This window comes from Primulina eburnea, chromosome 2 (genome assembly GCF_022965805.1).
Source record: "Primulina eburnea isolate SZY01 chromosome 2, ASM2296580v1, whole genome shotgun sequence".
Taxonomy (NCBI): Eukaryota; Viridiplantae; Streptophyta; class Magnoliopsida; order Lamiales; family Gesneriaceae; genus Primulina; species Primulina eburnea.
In genome coordinates, this window is record NC_133102.1 from 2,044,649 (window position 1) to 2,065,020 (window position 20,372).

Consider the following 20,372-nt stretch of genomic DNA (forward strand, 5'->3'; position numbering starts at 1 on the left):
AATATCATAAACATTAAAGTCACCCTTCACATGTTTATATAATCAATAATGAGGCAAGATTATTAATTTACTCGAGATATGAAATCATTTAATTTTTTAAATTGAACCATCCAAATTAAAATCAAATTGATCCAAAATCATCCAAATTAATCATATATAAAACAAATTGAGTCACGTGGATGAATTTCAAGTTTATTGAAAATAATAAAGATGTAATTAAAATTCCATTGTATTATTGTATAAATAAGTGACGATGGAATTGAGGATTTTTTTCCCAATAAGCAACCGTACAACAGCGGATGGACGGCGACGGCAGAAGTGTCTATTCGATAGAGTGATTTCCATTTTCACTCGCCTCATCTACTCCTTTACAGGTCAACATAGATATGGCGAATCGAAGTTTCCTCTGGGATTTAGCTAAAAAATACTTCACCGCAGGGATCATTGGCCTCACAGTGTCGGACCGTTATGTCAGTGTTACTGCAGTTCGCGGTTCTTCGATGTATCCAACTCTCAACCCCCACAGAAAATACTCCGATGGATTTGTAATTGGTAAAGTTGATTTTTTTGTTTTGTTTTTTTTTTCCCCTTCGACATGTTATTTGTTTTGGTTTAATTGAAAATCAACAAATTTGATTATGATGTGACGTCAGTTTAGATATTTATGTTATTTTATTATGTGGTGATAGGCGGCTGCATCCAGAGAGTAATCGATATTCAATATTAACTACTCGTTAGGAAAATGTGATGAAAATTGATTGTCCGTGCCTTTTGATTTCTTTCCTGCACTTGGTTGTTTCTCAACGGAGCCTTAGTTCATACCCTACTGCTAAAGAGTTGTGATTAATTCTCTGTTTGATTTGCAGATGACTATGTATTGGTTGAGAAATTATGCCTAGAAAAGTACAAATTCTCACGGGGAGATGTAGTTGTTTTTCGGTAATTCAAGATTTCCAGATTATTCTTTCAGCGCAAGTTTTTTCTTGGTACTCAGTACATATGTTTGATCGAAAAGGTTGTCTTTACATTTCAGTGTCTATGCTTTTGTTTGATGTTGACGATTCCCATTACCATAAGTTAAAGGAAGGTTTTGGATTTTGGTTGTAATTGGTGTAAACTCATTTAGAAGTTGTTACGTTTCCAATGTCTTCAAAAATAATCTTCAACATAAGACGCGCTAATTGATTATTTTGTGTCTTTGTGTATGGCGTACATATCGGGGGCCTGGGGCAGCATGCTTTATCATGCCTTTTTCGGCTAAGTTCCCATTGCCGTCAACTTGTTGCTGAATGACTAAATGAAAATAAAAAAATGAGTTATCTGCTTAATGTGGCCATTGATGATTAGAAGAACAATGATATTAAAAAGTGATTTCATGGTAGCTTTGTGAATCTTCCCTGATAAGCAATAAGTATAGGTATTCTCATGAGGCTGGGGGTTGTGGAACATGAGGCTGCCTGTCTACCCTTTTGGATGAGCTGTATCTACAAAATATATTGATTTTCTGCTTAAAAATTATCTTTCTTGCTCTCAACTCGTGGAAAATATTGTTGAAATGTATTCAATTTCCGATGCAGTTCTCCGGGTAATTTTAAAGAGAAACACATAAAGAGAATCACAGCCCTCTCGGGTGACTGGGTTGATCTTTCTTTCTCATCTGATGCTGTGAGGATCCCTGAAGGGCATTGTTGGGTTGAGGGAGACAATGTATCATGCAGCATGGACTCGAGGTTAATTGGCCCGGTATGTTCCAAATCACTGCAGTTATATACTTTTGCGAAGTTAAACTGGTACTGGTTTAATCCCTTCTTCAATAACATTGACAGAAATAAACAGAACATTTTTAGAAATTCTGGGTACAGGTTTTGTTTTGTTTCAAAATGATCTGCACGATCATTTATGAAGTAAAGGTACCTGTTACAAAGTTAAAAACATGGTTACTTCCGTGCCACGGAGTTGTAGGTCATGCATGTTAATGAAGTCGTTAAAAACCAGTATTTGTTTGCAACTTTCTTGACTCAGAAATACTTTCATTGGCAGATTCCTCTCGGTTTGATCTGTGGACGGATTACCCATGTTGTCTGGCCGCCTCAAAGAATCGGTAGAATTAGCCGCGGGCCAAGAAATGGGATTGAGTGGAGTGAACAGGGGGCATTTTAATGTCATATTCATGGGAAAACTTTTATTTCCCGAGAAATTAGACATGATATTTATTTGAGAACATATTTTCTGTGTCTTAAAATAAGTGCTGATTCATGTTCCAGAAGTTTTGGGGACATGGATAACTACCGTAAACTGCATTTAACAAGCTCTTCTGGCGGTCCCTCATCTCATGATTGTGCCTAAAATAAGTCTTGGGGGTGGAAGAAGATGACTGCTTCTTCTTCTCTTATGTGCTCGAAGATTTTTGTTTTTTTCATTTTCTTCACAAGTCTATCGAAAATATCACGATTTTATATATATGAGCTAAAATGACATCAAATTCTTATTCATTGATAATTTTTGTTCAAATGGGTTTATTATTATATTTTGGATCATATTTGTATTCAAGCCATCCTCATTTTTCCTTTTTGAATATTTAAAAAACATAATATTTATTGTAGGCAACCGAAACGCTCCGGCCAAAAACCAAAAGATGTTATGAAAGACTCAATTAACCAGGCGCGATGGAGCATTAACATTTAAAATTTTGAAAGGTAGGGATTTATGTCATTTTTAGTTTTTACAAAAACACGATTTTGGTATGCATGTCAAATAACATAAAATTTTGTTTGAGAAATATTTAGATGATATTTATGTGGATGATGGTTAGGATTTAGGAATGAATTATTTAAAATTTGATATAATTTAATGGATGACTATTTTTGAATTTTGGTGAAAAGTTAAATTAAATGGAATTATTATATATGTATAGAAATGGGCAAGTATATACATACTTTTAGTAATACTACTTGCCTATCAAATCTTACACAGCGAGGGTTTTGTGCTCACCACCTCATTCTCAGAGATCTAAACGAGCCGCCGCCGCCGATCCCAATATCCAACGTCCGCGGCAGAATCAATCACTACCCTAGAACTGAACAACTCCATAAATCCGTGACTGGATTTTAGAGTTTCCTTCTTTTTTCCTGATACCCAAAATATTCGACTTTATTGCGTGCGAATGATTTATGATTGATCGCTCCTCAACCAAAATTCTTGACAACGGCTATAAGAAACCTTACATTCTCAAGCAATGCATCGCTCTTTTGTTGTCATGCGCCTCCTCTGTCGCCAAACTGAAGCAAGTTCACGCCTTTTCCATAAGGCATGGCGTCCCTCTTTCAAGCCCAGACATGGGAAAACACTTGATATTCACGTTGGTTTCGCTCTCAGGACCCATGTCGTATGCCCGTGTTTTGTTCGACCAAATCTCCCTTCCAAATATCTTCACTTGGGATACAATGATCAGAGGCTATGCTGAGAGTGAAAACCCATCTTTAGCTTTGGATATATTCCGACAGATGCGTGTCAGATTGATGGATCCCGACACCCATACGTATCCTTTTCTTCTTAAAGCCATTGCTAAAATGATGCTCCTTAGAGAGGGTGAGAAGGTACATTGCTGTGCAGTGAAAGATGGGTTCGAGTCATTGGTATTTGTGCAGAATTCTTTGGTTCATTTCTATGGTGCCTGTGGACGAGCAGACAGTGCCTTCCAGCTGTTCGAAACTATGCCTGACAAGAATCTTGTAGCTTGGAATTCAGTTGTCAACGGGTACGCTTTGAATGGCAGACCTAATGAGACATTAACCCTTTACAAGAAAATGGTGTTGGATGGTGTAAAACCAGATGGGTTTACTTTGGTTAGTTTGCTTACTGCTTGTGCTGAACTCGGTGCTTTGGCTTTGAGTAGAAGGGCCCATGTTTACATGATGAAGGTGGGTCTGGACAAAAATTTACATGCTGCAAATGCACTTCTGGTTCTTTATGCCAAGTGTGGGAACATTAGGGAGGCAAAAATGGTCTTTGATGTGTTAGAGGAGAGGAGTGTGGTGTCGTGGACGTCGTTGATTGTGGGACTGGCTGTCAATGGATTTGGCAATGAAGCACTTGATATTTTCAAGGAAATGGAGATGCACGGGTTTCTTCCTAGTGAAATTACTTTTGTTGGAGTATTATATGCTTGTAGCCATTGTGGAATGCTAAATGAGGGATTTGCTTACTTTGAGAGGATGAAACACGAATTTGGAATTGTTCCAAAAATTGAACATTATGGTTGTATGGTTGATTTGCTTGGCCGGGCAGGCTTAGTAAAACAAGCTTATAAATATATTCTTGAAATGCCTGTGGAACCTAACGCTGTAATCTGGAGAACGTTACTAGGTGCATGCGCATTACGAGGGAATTTAGAAATAGCTGAAGTTGCAACAGATGAGTTAAAAAAGTTGGAGCCTAAACACTGTGGAGATTTTGTGCTTCTTTCGAACCTTTATGCATCAGAAAGACGGTGGTCGGACGTTCACAATGTCAGAACGACAATGCTTAATGAAGGTGTAAGCAAAGTGCCTGGTTATAGTCTTGTTGAGTTAGGAAATCGCATGCATGAGTTTGTCATGGGGGATGAGTCTCATCCTCAAACCAAGGCTATTTATGCGATGCTTTTGGAGATGACAAGGTTACTGAAACTGGAAGGCTATGCACCTCATACATCGAATGTGCTTGCTGACATAGAAGAAGAAGAGAAGGAGACAGCATTATCGTATCATAGCGAGAAGATTGCTATTGCATTTATGTTGATTAATACTCCACCAGGGACTCCAATTAGAATCTTGAAGAACCTGAGGATTTGTGCAGATTGCCACCTTGCAATAAAACTAATATCAAAGATTTTTGATCGGGAGATTGTCGTTAGAGATCGGAGCCGTTTTCATCATTTTGAAGATGGAGTTTGTTCTTGTAAAGATTACTGGTAGATCCGTTGACACCAAGGGTTTGATTCCCGAACCCTTTTTTTTTTTGAAAAATACCCTACACGATCGGGTCGGATCGGATACCCGATACCCGAGAATAAACACCCATCCCTAGCTATATCCACAATTTCAATGGAAAATGGCTTCTTTAATATTTGTTTCTTATTCACTCTCTCAAATAATTGTTGGAAAAAAAATTCTAGATGTGTTATTATTGGTTCACTTCATTTGGAGGTTCTTCATCTGTTAACATTGGAATGAAGCCCGGCAATAAAACAGGACTTACAGGAGCCTCTTGCTCTAAAACTGACCTTCATGTTTCATGCAATTTATGTTTGCATTTGAATCTTGGTTCACCTTTTCATCAAGACTAGAATGCTCATTAGTGCCAACAAGTTGATTTTCCGCATCAGTCTCTTCATCTTGTGTTGTCTTGCTTGAATTACCGGAAACTGTAGTCAATTCTGAATTGATCAAAGAGTTCTCATCATTTAGATAAGCTGTGAATTCTTCCTCTGCGACATCTGGAAGTCGGGATGATCCCAGTCTTCGAAAACAATTATAGTTTTTTTTTCTCCCATGTTTCAAGAATTCTATCAGGCCCCGGTTGCCACGAAATAGTATTATCGTTTACTTTCAGTATGAATTTGTACTTGGTCACTTTGCCACAGGATACATCCTGTTAAGTGTTAACACACAAAGAAAGAGATATGAAGTACTCAATTGATCACCAAATCTTCATGTGCCATAGCAATAGCCATTGCTATGGTTAACCTGATCGTGAGAGAATCATTTGTTAAATTTTATAAACCATTCCAAACATATCGCAGGTAGATTCTCTCTCCTTACCAATTCTGCAGTCCATACATGCCCATCAATCAAACCGCACTCCATTGGACGGCTACCACAACCCCAAGCATGGATCATCACCTACTATCAGAAAGTGTTGGCCAAATGCACATTCCTTGGTTAATTTAAATCGGGCATGGGCTGTTTTGGGCTGGTCTGCATGGCAAAATAAACGAGGCTTTAACAAGAAATTAAAGCATGTTCTGTAGAAGTACAAGAAACCCCGGGGAAAAAAATTACCAGCAATTAGCAGCTGATCAGTTTCTTCACTTTCAACTAGTGTCTGCAAAATGGGTATATTTATTCGCACTGAGATAACTCTGTTTGCCATCAATCAAGAATTCAAAATTTCTACACAGACAGTGCCTACAAATTTTGGCCCAATCGCTTTACGCATTTAATACGCAATGCTTGGTTTTTGTGCATATACTAGCTTCGAACTTAATTTATAACAAATTGATAACCAATAGAGTAGACTCTCAATCCCAAACTTTTAATGCGATGGAACAAATTTATCCAAAATTAAGCTATTCGATGGATCACATAAATCTGTAATAACCTGTCTTGTTCCCTCGTTTGGTACGCGTGCTTATTTAACCAAGTCAATATCTCCTATGAATGATTAGGTCATATTAGGTAGGTTAAAATAATACATCATCACCCCTAAGATTATTTATCCAACTCTTAATCCTTCCTATTTTACACTTCTCCTATATCCAAACTCACGGTTAATGAGATCCTGCCCATGTGGGCATTGCCTCCATGAGAGGATGGATGACCAAGATCTTGTCAAACATACCATTTCAAAAAAAAAAAGTGGGTCCTACATATGCATGGACAAATCTTGACCATCCATCCTATCATGAGGGCAATGCCCGCATAGGTAGGATAAAATAAACCCAAACTCACCACCACTTCCCACAACGACCGCCGCCACCGATCGCTGACTGTCGCTGACTGCAGGCCGATCGCCGTCGGCAGCCGCCGAGAACCAGTCGACGCCGGACCACCGACCGATAACTTCCGACCGGCCGGCAGTCGTCGACGCCGCTGACTGCTGGCCACACCGACGTTGCCGGAACGTCGTCGCCGCCGGAGTGGAAAAAGAAAAAAAAGAAGAAAGGGCAATTTTGTCATTTCATCAAAAAATTCAAAATTATCCTACACTTAAAAATCATACCAAACATAACACCATATATTAAATTCTTACAACAATAATTTTCTTTATCATTTACTTACTGATCATTAGTTTATTTTATCCTCCAAACCAAACGCAGCCTTTGATTTTATTTTATTCTTGATGAGCTTTAATATAATAATAATAATAATAATAATAATAATAATAATAATAATTACTACTACATAACACTCCATTAAACAATGGAATTTGTAGAAACATGACATATATATTGATGTTGACAAATACATTCATATATAAAACATAATGGCATATTTGAGCTCTAATACAAAATTAAGATCATAGACTTGAACATAACTATATTCCAAAAACTAACTAAAGAAGTATGAGTGTTCAAGTCCATATATATCTCTCAAAAACTTAATTTAGTAGATCCGAAACATTTAACATACTACGTCATGCATATGAATGAACAAATAGAGTGTGAAGTTTAAATGACTTTATAATGGATGGCCAATAAGGACTTTTGGAATGTAGTTAGATCCAAGTCCACTACTAACATAGTATCAAAGTTCAGACCCACCATTACGTATTAGACCGCCCTTATGGGTCATTCGTTAAAATGTTTTTTTTTAAATTTCACGTTCTAGATATTCGTTCTCGGGTGCATATTTGTTAAATGTTTCACATCGAATGAAATAAGTTGCTGAGAGTTTTGTGTGTGTGATTGTGTGTATATATATAAGGTGTGTGTGGACTTAGATAATCATATCTCATCAATCTAACTTTTGGGATATAGTTATATCTAAGTCCATAATATTAATAGATATCTTACATCGGCTTAATTAAGTTATTGTGAGTTTTATTTATGAATTTGGAAATTTCTCCTCCCTCGAGCTAGCTTCCGGAGTGAAGTTAGACCCAAATCTATAATATTAACATGACATCATAGCACATGTCAACCGTTATGTGTTGTATTGTCCTTATGGGACACTCGCTAATATCTTTCAAACATATCTCTTGAGAGTTGATATAATATTAAGATCGTATATTTATACCCAGCTCCACTCGAAAAATTAGCTTCAAGGATGAAGTTAGGTCCAATTACATATGCCAAGAGGCAAGAGTATAAGATAGTAGTCGCAAGCACGACGAGTTGATTTTTTTTTAATAAAATCAATATGATAACATTACTTGATTTTTATCAATATTTATAATTTTTTTATCGACTTTAAATAAAAAATAATATTTTTTTACGTAGGATTCACATAAAAGATATATCTCATAAATTTGATCTATACAAAACTATATCACATGGATTTTTTTATTAATTAATATCTCTTATCATATCCTCCATGAGCCATTTTAATGGCATTTATCACAGTCCCATTCATTTGCTTATTTCAACATAAATGTGTAGCATATATTTGTGAAAACTGGTTAAATTACGCACCAAATTTAAAATTTATTTAAACTTCCTTTTCCATTTCTCACGTTCGATCGATATGTTTTAAACTGAAAATTATTAGTTATTGAAATAGGTCTCTTGTGAAACGGTTTCACGAATTTTTATCTGTGAGACGGGTCAATCTTACCGATATTCACAATAAAAAGTAATACTCTTAATATAAACAATAATAATTTTTCATGGATGACCCAAATAAGAGATCCGTTTCACAAAATACGACTCGTGAGGCAGTCTCACATAAGTTTTTGCCTAGTTGTTGACTCATTTACAGCTTTCTTTTTCTTTTTTTAATTAAAGAAAAAAAAGAGAAAGTATATGTGAATAATAATCACATGAGAGGTAGTTGGAAAAACTTGAAGAGCGATTGAATACTGTACTCCATCTTATTATTTATTTATCTCTCTTTTTTTTAAATTAATAAAGTTTCCAAAATTAATTTGTAGCCAGTCCTCCAAACTAGCTTTCGTGCGAATGAGGCCGCCCGGGTTGTCAGAATTGACACTCTTTTGGCAACCCACAAATTAATTTTCTACTCATAATTTTGGGTAAAGAAATTACATATCATATTAAATTACATTTACATATAGCCAACCAAATTTAATGAAGGAAAAAACATCAAAAAATAAAATATAGTCTATTAGCTTATAAAAAATGATGGACTAAATATATTAGTATACATAACTCCAAATTTAATTAATAACATAGAAGTATCGAGGCTAAAAAGAGCCAAGGCGAAAAATTGCAGCACAATTATTTTTATATAAATTTGTTCTTATTGCATATTCTGAGAACAATAATTTAAATTATTTATTTCGTTTTTAAATCTTCCCTTTGTCAGATTTGAGAATCCTCGAATTGTACACACACATAATATACCAGCTGGCATACAATTAAAATTTAAACACGAGAAACAATATTGTACAGCACAAATTACTTCCCTGCCTAAATCATATAATTGATTGTCTATTATGACCAGATTGTCGATGACTTGTATGAAATCAAGATTTCGAGTAAAAAAAAAACTCGGGTTCAAGGCTCGATTGTAAAAATATTTATAGATTTTAATCAAATAAGTACATTGGATCCGTAGGAGAAGTATAAAAATTGGTATATACCCATGCATAATGGCCTAGTGTGGGGCAATATCCAAACCTAAAAATGCAGGCTGGCTAATTCAATGTTAATCGGTATTCAACTACCTGGGATAGAGTTGGACCCCTTTTCCTCACAACTGTTTCATTTTGAACCTCATGCCCATGTTGCTTATTCCTTTTTAAACCCAAGAATCCATTATATATATTTTTTTCTAACTTAAAACTTGACCATATCCCCGATCCCCTCCATTTTATTCTAGTCCCTCCACAAAATGGTTGCTGTTCGGGATTTCGATCCGATAACGAAATGTAGCACGGAGGGACGTTCCACTCAGACAGTGGCAGCCGACCTCGATGGAACACTCTTGGTCTCCAGGAGTGCATTCCCTTATTTCCTGCTCATGGCCCTCGAGGCGGGCAACATTTTTCGAGCACTGATCCTTTTGGCATTTGTTCCGTTTGGGTACTTTATCTACCTATTCGTGTCCGAAGCTTTTGCTATACAAACTTTCATCTTTGTCACATTCTCGGGGCTCAAGGTTTGTGACATAGAGATCGTGTCGAGGTCCGTGTTGCCTAAATTCTACGCCAAGGACGTTCATCCGGGGACATGGAAAGTGTTCAATTCCTTCGGGAGGAGGTATATAATCACTGCCAACCCTAGGATTATGGTGGAACATTTTGCTAAAACTTACTTGGGGGCGGACAAGGTTCTGGGGACGGAATTGGAAGTGACGAAATCGGGACGTGCCACGGGATTCGTCAAGAAGCCTGGGACTGTACTTGTCGGAGAACACAAACGAATGGCGATTTCGAAAGAATTTGGGACGAATGTGCCTGATTTGGGTCTTGGAGATAGGGAAACTGATCATGATTTCATGTCCATCTGCAAGGTGAGTCGATCAATATTGTTATTTTATATAAATTTTTCCTCTAATTAATATCAAACCCTACATGTATATGTAACTACTACCCATTAGCATTTCATTTTAGTAGTTGAGAGGAGAGCAAATTTTATCACCACAAATGCCTTCTTCATGAACATTTTTTTTGCTACTTTTTTAATTATTAAATTCCACCAAGTACACGTTGATATCTTGAGTTTGTTACATATCATTCTTTTAATATTTTCGGGTTAGTCTATCTTCTCTTAATATCATTAGATCATATTTTCGGGTTAGTCTATCTTCTGTCTCCCTATTTTAATATCATATTTTAATATCATTAGATCACACGAGTACTTCAAATATATAGCATAGCCCTAACCATAGAAGACTTGGAATGTTACTTATCATCATCAAATATTTACGACCAGTCGATTTCGAATTATCTCACATTTTTAAATCAGATTTAAAAAATATTTACTTACTAACGTTAGACCAATCAGGGCATGCCATCGTATATCACTCGTTTAAGTATAAAAGGCCGACAATGTTAAAATTGGAAAATTAGAATCCTTGCTTCTCTGTCATAATCATGCATAGAAGTCGCACGTTAGAAGGTTTCTTTGTTCCCGTTTCTACGCAGCAAGTTTCCCAATCTCTCCGTAAAAAAGTTACGGCTCAGCCCTTCCACAAATGTTAGCCAACATAAATAATTTTTTTTATTTTTTATTTTATGAGTATCCACTCCGGAGACTTATGTCAACAACGGTTGAGATGGTATCCCAAATGTAATGAAATTATAAATCCAATACATGAATATAATCTCAACGGTCCTCATATAAGTATTCATAAACAAAAAATTGTGTGAGACGGTCTCACGGATCGTATTTTATGAGACATATATCTTATTTGGGTCATATATGAGAAAATATTATTTTTTATGCTAAGAGTATAAAATTTTATTGTGAATATCGGTAGGTTTGACTCGTCTCACAGATAAAAATTCGTGAGACCGTCTCACAAGAGACCTACTCGTAATCATAATAAATTTCATCAAATCTATGTATATATGTATGATCATGAATGTATTAAATCCCTAACTACCTTAATTAATTAAGTTAGGTGCTTCATTTACTTCACTTCTCTACTCAATTTGATAAGCCTGTCGTCTTTTTGTCTACTCTCCATCAAGAAGAGGAGCCTGTATATTAAAAATGTCCACAAATCGGTAGAGGAAATTGGTTGCACTATCAATTATAACTTGACGAGTAAAAATTGAAATTTCAGCATTAATTGTATTGATTATTTAATTTGAATAATATGTTCTTATTTTTTTAATTAAATAATATGTTCTTATTTTTATATATATATAAAAAAATGTAAATTAAATGCAGGAAGGTTACATGGTGCCGAGAACAAGAACCAAACCACTGCCAAGAAACAAGCTTCTATCCCCAGTCATCTTTCACGAGGGCCGTCTAGTACAAAGGCCAACCCCGCTTGTGGCTTTGGTGACCTTTCTATGGATGCCAATCGGCTTCATTTTATCGATCATCAGAATCTACGGGACAATCCCTTTGCCTGAAAAAATCGTGCGTTACCTCTACGTTGCCCTGGGCATCAAACTCATCGTCAAGGGGACACCTCCGCCACCTCCGAGCTCTGGAAAAGGCGGCGTTCTCTTCGTATGCAACCACCGGACCGTACTGGACCCTGTTGTCACCGCTGTGGCACTCGGCCGGAAGATCAGCTGCGTCACCTACAGCATAAGCAAATTCTCCGAACTAATATCCCCGATCAAAGCTGTTGCGTTGTGCAGAGAAAGGGAGAAAGACGCGGCCAACATAAAGCGGTTGCTTGAAGAAGGCGATCTAGTGATATGCCCAGAGGGGACCACTTGCCGGGAGCCGTTCTTGCTGCGGTTCAGCGCTCTTTTCGCAGAATTGAGCGACAGAATCGTGCCGGTGGCGATCAACACAAAACAAAGCGTGTTTTATGGGACGACGGCCCGAGGGTACAAGTCGATGGACCCGTATTTCGGGTACATGAACCCAAGACCAACTTTTGAAATCACGTTCTTGAATAAACTCCCACCTGAGCTGACGATGAGAGGAGGGAAATCCGCCATTGAAGTCGCGAATTACATCCAGAGGGTATTGGCTGGGACGTTGGGCTTCGAGTGCACGAACTTGACTCGGAAAGACAAGTATGCCGTGATGGCCGGAACAGATGGTCGTGTTAAGGAGAACGGCATGGAAGGAAATAGTCAATGAAATCAATTATTTACGGATTCAATTAAAACGTTTTAAAAAATGAAACTTTATTGCTATAAATTTGTCTGCTCGATCCGTTGAGTTTGATGGGCTAAAGAAAAACCATTGCGATTTGCAGTATGTAAATACTGCATGCATGTTGCTCCCAAAATCCCTTCTAAATTTGAATCATTGCCTCGTGCATTTTTAGATACATAATGTTTGCAAACACTTATTTTATGTGTAATTTCTTTAACTCTTCCATATAATTTTCAAAAATTTCATCGACTAAAAAAAGCTTAGAAATACTTAAATATACTATCCAAACGCTAAAATATTATTTGATACAACATTATTTTTTATATATAATATTATACAACAAAGAAATAATCAATTGTGTGGGTTTATCTAATAATAAATTGATTAATTTGTGATATATATTGATGAAAATGACTCCACGGTCTTGAAGATCGTGGTGGAAAATCGATGTGCAGAGTTTTATTGGTGCGTCGCAAGGCACTCACTTATAGTGGCTGCATGCATGGGACCATAACCAGCTTACTTAAACTGGGCACATATATTTATGAGATTCACTCTCATACTTTCAGCCACTCAATTTTTCTACGAACTCGACCAAGAGATGTTGACGTTCTTACACCGTACTTATTTCATTTTGGACGGACTAAAAAATACTCCATTTTTCTTCTCACAATATAAAATAATTTTGAAGTAACTAATGAGTGAAATGAACCAAACCCAGGTACAAAAAGATTTCCGACCCTCCTAAAAAATGTCCGAGTTGGTGGAATAAGATGAACACTTGATGAAAGGTCATAAAAGCGATTCCTCGTATCAATGTCTTTTCAAACGAGTTTGGTACATAAAACTTGACCAACCTAGTTTATTTGGTTACTGTAGTTTTGAGACTTATATTGTGTTATCTCAAGGTTTAATCAATAGTTTCTTTCTTACCAAATTAATTTGGGTGGGTTACTTTTATAATTAAAAATCTTTCTCCATATAGAGGCTTAATCCTCACATACACATGTTTTGGGAATGTTACGGTTATTTCATTGTTTTGACTTCATTAATTCGATTTTTGTGTTAATTACGGTTCGATTAGCTGGCTTTTTTTTTTGGTAATGGAAATTTGTTGGTTTAAATACCACAGCATAGATTTAGGTTGTCAGATGATCCTTATAAATTTTAAAAAAAAAAAACTAAAAATGATGCATTATTGTGTCTTATTATAGAAAAGGTAAAGATTTACTTTTCGGCAAAACTTATGTGAGACGGTCACACAGGTCGTATTTTGTGAGATGGATCTTTATTTGGGTCATCCATGAAAAATATTACTTTTTATGCTAAGAGTATAACTTTTTATTGTGTGAGACGATCTCAAATGAGACCCACTCTACTTATTTCGAATGACTAACTAAATGTCGACTCGAAATTGAAATGGCTTTGTTTCATATATATCTATTCTATATATTATATTTTATTAAAGTTGAGGACATGATAGTAACCATCTAGGAAGGACACCAACTTTTTCTTCCAACTTCACCCTTATATGATACTAATATTACAATTTTTTTTGTTTTTGTTTTTAAAAAAAAAATCAACACACACTTTTATTTTTATATTTTTTATTTCAATAATTCAAATAACAATTTAGTCCATCTATAATTTGTCAAATTTCACTTTAATCAATCTATAATGATAAAAAAAAACTATATACACATGTATCGCGTGTGCAGAATAACTAGCCGTTAATTGTGCTTGTGCAGCGACTTCGAAAACAACGTGCCATGGTGGAATGGGCTTTTTTTGGTGATATACACACTTTTTTAAGTTGGACTGGGTCTATGAGAGGACAAAGCCCAGTTATATAGAAGATCATTCCAATCCACTCTTTGAATATAAGATAAATGAGGGCAAATGAAAACAGTAGCAGAAAAGTGAAAAGGAAAGCCCAATAAAAGTGTGGCTCGTTTTGCTTCCAACCAACCCCATTGTATATTAATTTTGAAAGAATAAAACATAAAAAATTATTGAATATCGAAGTCTTTTTTTCAACTAAAAAATATCATTCAAGCGATTTTCGTTCTCTCTCGAACTCATAAAGAAAAACTATCCCAAGACAAAGTAGAATATGACATTTAGTTTTATTTTGATGAATAAAATAAATATAGCAAGTAAAATTTAATTTGTATCCTAAGAATTATTTGGGATGAAAAATAAATATAGCAAGTAAAATTTAATTTGTATCCTAAGAATTATTTTTCGCCACCACGTAGCCCAATTTCATCTTGAGCCCATCAAGAAGCCCAAAATCTCAACCCATTCGTGTTCATCCGCTGCAAGTCAATATATGCTTCGTCCCCTTGATTACATATATATATAATAAAATGGCAAGCATTTGTATAAGTACTGGGGATTCAAAGACCGTAAGGCGCAAGCTAGCCGTTCGAAGTAATTACTGAGTTGATACGAGTTTGCTTTTACGGAAAACAAAGCTTGAATTTTTAAAGTTCATATTGTTGACGAGTGGGTAAGAAAGCGGTGACTTTGACAAAGATAAATGGGAAAAGCATCAAGAGATAAAAGAGTAATCCCTCTTCGGGCATTTTGCGTTAAATTCTGTTGTTTCGATCTGGGAAATTTGGTCTATTGATTGATACTGTAGGATATCTACTATAGAAAAGCAAAAGAGGAAGGATGGCGGGCTCGAAGTGCCTTCAAATTACTTCAAATCGACGAGGAGTTCAACATATTTGATGGTGCGAGACGACTAATTTTTATTAATATATCTTTAAATCTTGCAAAATGGTTATTGCTACATACGTTTTCTTTTCGCTTTATCATCTATGTTTATCATAGACTGTTATCTACGATTGTAGTGAGTTACTGTGGATTTACTCAGGTGTTAAGCGTGTGGTGGATTTATGTGCTGCACCTGGTAGCTGGAGTCAGGTATTTGAAGTCTTGTAAATTTAAATATTTAGTTGATAAGTAAGGATACGTGTGTTGGGGGAAACGTTGCAAATACATGGTTATCATGAGCTTGTAGTTGTTAAAGAAGAAAAAATCGGTTTACACCGATCATATATTTGGACATTGTTGCTGGATCTTGAAAATGTCCGCATGAAAAGTCACATTGCAGTGTCAACTTCTACAATGTGAGATACTATAACATCACAGAGTTATTAGCATCAACTTCGTGCATCATGCAACAAAGTTACTAATTCACTTTCATTTCAGTTTAACTCTTCTAGGTTGTCTTATTACTATACTTTTCTGATTTGATATGCCATCATTCATGTAGGTTTTGAGTCGGAAGCTTTATCTCCCGGCAAAGCTATCTTCTGATTCCAAGTATGTCTGCCTGGTGCATCTATTGTTCTTTTTATGAGGATATACTGATTTATTTCCCCTGAACTGCTGGTTTCTAACTATCATTAATTTGAAACATTTGAAATAAGGGTCAGCAGCATATAGATCCACTTACTTTAAAAGAATAACAGTGTGAAGCATTGGAATTGGGATAGTTTACAGTTCCTTTTCTGACCATGGATCTTCATGTATTAGTCTGTTAAATACTCAAATCCAAAAGTTATTTAATCATCTTTGTAACTTTATCAGCGCGAGTCTAGAATTCTTTTTATAATTTTGCAGGGATTGTGATTTACCACTTATTGTGGCTATTGATTTGCAACCCATGGCTCCTATTGAAGGCGTTATTCAAGTTCAAGGGGATATAACAAATGCCCGGACAGCTGAAGTGGTACGAAGCTTCTCTTCTATTCCCCTTGTCTATCCATCTATCTATGTGTCTGATATCTTCTGCTTCCTCAGGTCATTCGACATTTTGATGGAGGCAAAGCTGATCTTGTTGTATGTGATGGTGCTCCTGATGGTGAGTGACAGGAATGTTAAATTGGACTATAATCTCTATTATGCTTATGACTGTATATCCATGTATAAACCTGATTTCTGTTCTTTTTATTTCAGTAACTGGCTTACATGACATGGATGAATTTGTTCAGTCCCAACTCATTTTGGCGGTTAGTATTTATAGTCGTTTGTAGCCTATCAGTGATGTTTTTGTAAGATTTTATTCTTATGATGGCATCACTCTTATATGCGCATGCCGTATCTGCTATAACATTTTGTGTTTTCCTGTTTTTCATTATGACTGATGTATTCGTTGTATCCTTAGAATAGGCTTGAATGTCAAGAGCTATATATCCTTGGGTGTCTCTGATTTTTGACAGGGATAATAATATTTCAGGGTTTAACAATAGTTACACACATTCTAAAGGTTGGTGGAAAGTTTATAGCAAAGATATTTCGAGGAAAAGATGCTGGTCTTCTTTACTCTCAGGTGTGTCATACTTCTGTAGCTCGCTCTTTTTATATTTCTTTAATATGATTTGCAGTTATGATGGTCTTGTTTGAGTCGCAGAACCAAATTCCCGCTGTTTTTATATGTTGATAACTAGAATTGGTGTAGACCACCCCATTCGAGGAAAAGAAGGCCAAACTTTGTTGCAGTTTTCTTCTTAAAACATGCAAATAAATTCAGAGTACATGATTATATCGTTTTCTTTGGTTTGGGGGTTGATCAAAGTGTGATAAAACACCAAAGTCCAAAAGTAATGTAAAGTCGAACAGACATTTACTCAATTACAAAATCCTAGGAAATTTTATTGTTTAGTTGGAGATAACTTCATTCCTTGAAATTTTTTGAAATGTAAGTGTTATAAATTGGAATGGGTAAAGTATTATGGACCCAGTGAACTTATGTATATGGCTATATGCTAATTATGTAATTTGGTTTGCTTCTCCTTTTCTTTTCTCCATGGTGATATTCTGCCAAATTGCTACCACACGTCATGACTTACTAAGTTAATCGATAATGTTGGTATCTCCTCTCTCTGTGTTTTCATTCATGCGATTCATCGAACTATGAAGTTTCTGGTTTGCTGGCTACATTTATGCCTTTAATAATCATCAAGTTCGGAAAACTTTTGCCTTATCATCAATTATAATGGCAAGGTAGGTTGGAACTTATGGAATTACTAATATTTTGCCAATGCTTTGCTGCTTAAGTTATTTTTCACAGAAGTGACATTTGCTAAACCAAAAAGCAGCCGCAATTCAAGCATAGGTAAATTATTAATTTGTTTAATATTTTCTCTACATTCTCCAGTAACTATTGAATTACATTCTCATCTTCACTTATCCAAAATTGAAATCATATTGAAGCTCAACCAGTCGACCTCTCCCTCATCTATCTCATATAGCTCCATAAACAGTAAGAATATCTTATATTCTAATTTATTGTTGGCACATGCCTGAATACCCTTACTGGCATCATGTCATGGCTCGTAATCAATGATATTTAAGGTCATTGGCCAAACTTTCTCTACATCTGTAAACTAGTAGAGTCAAATGTAATAATAGTTTGCAATATTCTTAATTTCATACTCATTTTGAAAGTTTGGAGTTATTTTTCTCAGCTATCGTGAACATATATTTTGCATTTAGCAAATCTTTAGTGGTGAAAGTAACAAAAGGTATAAGGGGTAATATTACAACAAAATAAACATGTTGTTTTCTCCCAAAAAAACACCGCCTTCATCTTGTTATTTCTAAAGGAAGTCTAAGCACTTGACTTATGCTCGGTGAAAACACTATTTTGCTAAAATCGAGTGGATGAAGGAGCGCCTGATATAAATGAAGTATAGTTAATTAGAATGTATGTATATGGTGTTTATGCATTTGAATAAATTTTAACGTATCCGACATAACAGAAGCCTTTATTTTTCTTTGTTCAAAACCATTACTGAAAATCTAGAGGCATTTGTGGTATGTGAGAATTACTCTCCCCCAGAAGGCTTTAATGCGAAAGATCTGCACGTCTCCTGGAGAAAATTGGAAGCCCGTCTGGTGCTGATGACATAGGTACCTTTCATACTAATAGTACTTGTTCTGGGATATTTGTTTATGTGCTCTTCTAATTCAAGAAATCTCTTCATGCATTCATGGAAACATTTATTTCTCGTTCATCATATCAATCTCTGCTACCACAAAGACTTCTGGCCTCACATTAGATATCATCACACCACCGTCCTCCAGAGTCCAGGGGAAGAAATGTATTCAAAGAAAGATATTGGTCATTTGCTAGTTTTTATTTTTTTGATGTTGAAATTGTTCTGAAGGAACTCACGATCTCTTATCTGGTGAGGATCCTGGAGATGATATCCTTTTACTGGTCCCTCCTGCCATGTCAAAACCTAGATTCTTGTGCTCGTTTTTAACAATATATCATCTCAAACTTCACATTTCACCAAAATTTGTCATATCACTTTCTGAACAATATCTATGCGCAATCATCATATCTATATTGTTATGCAGTCGGACAGTTGTTTACGGAAATCTGAAAAAAATATTTTACATGTGAAAGTTTTCTGATTTTTTTGCTGCATTATTATAACACATCATCATTCGACAGATTGCAGCAGTGGGTGGCTAGAAGGACCAAATAAGGTTTATATCCCATTTCTGGCCTGTGGGGACCTTAACGGGTTTGACTCGGATCGTTCATATCCACTTCCTAAAGTTTCAGATGGAACTTACAAGAGCTTAGATCCTATACAACCTCCTATTGCACCGCCATACAAGCGAGCTCTTGAATTGAAGAAAGCTTTGAATAATGGAAGCCGAGCTTTAGAAAAGCTCTCCCTTGATCCATGAGCATGGTTATCAAGCAGGCACCATTCAAATTGTCTGAAGAAAGCTTTGAATAATGGAAGCCGAGCCTTAGAAAAGCTCTCCCTTGATCCATGAGCATGGTTATCAAGTAGGCACCATTCAAGTTCAGAACCATTCAAATTGTCTGACTTGAATCGTGTTTATGTCTGTCTACATTTACAGATGAGCACTGAGTCAAGCAACTGGACAATTCCTTGTACATCTTCTTAAACATAAATTGACACATAACTATGTATTACTTAAAACAGCAGTTTCTATTTCATTCACAACTTCTTTTCTAACAAGAACTTGCGACTGAGTTTGATCTTTGTAAAGTGGAAGATGAATTCAAGAAATCAATGCAATCCTCGATGGCTTCAGCCCTCTGAGAATCGAGAGTGTCAGCATATGACCGCGACCTTGTAAAACTAGCAGAAGAAACCTTCCGTGAACGTCGACTCCGAGACGACACGTATTGCAAGGCTACTTCCACCTTTGTTCCAATGTGCCTCAGGAACCTGGCCGGTGAAAATCCTGAGCCATTTGGAAGTTTGAATGTCCATATTTGGAAGAATCTTTTCTTGTTTTCACCAACTTTTGCACCACCACCACCACCACCACCATGTTTGGACTTGAAGGTTTGGTTAGGAACGAAGCTCACTCTTCCGTTCATTTCCCTTTCTCAGCATTACCTGTGGGAGAGAGATGGAAGTATGGTAGTTGGGGGAATTGAGAGTGGTATTTATGAAAGAGTTGCAAGTGAGATAAAAAGACTAAAGTGTGTTTTGCAAAAGATGAAAGCAGGTTTAAGCTTCTTAAATAATTATTGCTCCATGAATACGGTCAACAATATCTGATATAATGCATAAATAACATATAATTTAATGGTTATATGCTTAGTTCCTATCCCTTGTAGCATATTTCATTACCTCTATTACTTTCTTTTAATAAATTTTTCTAAAGTATAAAAAGATTGGTT

General features: G+C 36.0%; 4 protein-coding genes and 1 long non-coding RNA gene across 6 annotated transcripts; 4 read left to right on the forward strand and 1 right to left on the reverse strand.

The window, feature by feature from the left end:
- The first annotated feature begins 241 nt into the window (after window positions 1–241).
- On the forward strand, window positions 242–2,331 carry LOC140818080 (uncharacterized). Its single transcript, XM_073177916.1, has 4 exons — window positions 242–552; window positions 867–939; window positions 1,578–1,743; window positions 2,041–2,331. The coding sequence occupies exons 1-4, from the start codon at window positions 387–389 to the stop codon at window positions 2,158–2,160; spliced, it is 525 nt and encodes a 174-aa protein (XP_073034017.1). The 5' UTR covers window positions 242–386; the 3' UTR covers window positions 2,161–2,331.
- A 632-nt stretch (window positions 2,332–2,963) lies between these two features.
- Window positions 2,964–4,997, forward strand: LOC140818087 (pentatricopeptide repeat-containing protein At4g21065). The gene has a single exon (XM_073177928.1). The coding sequence runs from the start codon at window positions 3,171–3,173 to the stop codon at window positions 4,953–4,955; it is 1,785 nt and encodes a 594-aa protein (XP_073034029.1). The 5' UTR covers window positions 2,964–3,170; the 3' UTR covers window positions 4,956–4,997.
- Window positions 4,998–5,291: 294 nt separating this feature from the next.
- On the reverse strand, window positions 5,292–6,282 carry LOC140818108 (uncharacterized). 2 transcript variants are annotated; one of them, XR_012114916.1, is made up of 3 exons: window positions 6,042–6,282; window positions 5,727–5,957; window positions 5,292–5,631 (listed from the first exon to the last, which is right to left on the reverse strand). It is a non-coding gene; the product is annotated as an uncharacterized lncRNA (long non-coding RNA). The 2 variants fall into 2 exon arrangements; XR_012114915.1 differs by having other exon boundaries at window positions 5,292–5,957.
- Window positions 6,283–9,696: 3,414 nt separating this feature from the next.
- On the forward strand, window positions 9,697–12,818 carry LOC140818118 (glycerol-3-phosphate 2-O-acyltransferase 6-like). Its single transcript, XM_073177977.1, has 2 exons — window positions 9,697–10,394; window positions 11,780–12,818. The coding sequence occupies exons 1-2, from the start codon at window positions 9,774–9,776 to the stop codon at window positions 12,656–12,658; spliced, it is 1,500 nt and encodes a 499-aa protein (XP_073034078.1). The 5' UTR covers window positions 9,697–9,773; the 3' UTR covers window positions 12,659–12,818.
- Window positions 12,819–15,032: 2,214 nt separating this feature from the next.
- On the forward strand, window positions 15,033–20,233 carry LOC140818127 (tRNA (cytidine(32)/guanosine(34)-2'-O)-methyltransferase-like). Its single transcript, XM_073177989.1, is given in 12 exon segments — window positions 15,033–15,245; window positions 15,324–15,417; window positions 15,561–15,610; window positions 15,963–16,012; window positions 16,313–16,421; window positions 16,493–16,553; window positions 16,649–16,701; window positions 16,929–17,036; window positions 17,750–17,807; window positions 18,498–18,557; window positions 18,560–18,604; window positions 19,155–20,233. Coding segments are annotated over 12 exon segments (957 nt in total). The 5' UTR covers window positions 15,033–15,218; the 3' UTR covers window positions 19,397–20,233.
- The last annotated feature ends 139 nt before the right edge of the window (window positions 20,234–20,372 follow it).

What these genes read in the sequence shown, in the direction of transcription:
- LOC140818080 (XM_073177916.1), top strand. Translation starts at nt 387, where the DNA reads ATGGCGAATCGAAGTTTCCTCTGGGATTTAGCTAAAAAATACTTCACC. An exon ending in CTCCGATGGATTTGTAATTG is followed by an intron (nt 553 to 866) that starts GTAAAGTTGATT and finishes TTTGATTTGCAG; the next exon opens with ATGACTATGTATTGGTTGAG. An exon ending in GGAGATGTAGTTGTTTTTCG is followed by an intron (nt 940 to 1,577) that starts GTAATTCAAGAT and finishes TTTCCGATGCAG; the next exon opens with TTCTCCGGGTAATTTTAAAG.
- LOC140818087 (XM_073177928.1), top strand. Translation starts at nt 3,171, where the DNA reads ATGATTGATCGCTCCTCAACCAAAATTCTTGACAACGGCTATAAGAAA.
- LOC140818118 (XM_073177977.1), top strand. Translation starts at nt 9,774, where the DNA reads ATGGTTGCTGTTCGGGATTTCGATCCGATAACGAAATGTAGCACGGAG. An exon ending in ATTTCATGTCCATCTGCAAG is followed by an intron (nt 10,395 to 11,779) that starts GTGAGTCGATCA and finishes AATTAAATGCAG; the next exon opens with GAAGGTTACATGGTGCCGAG.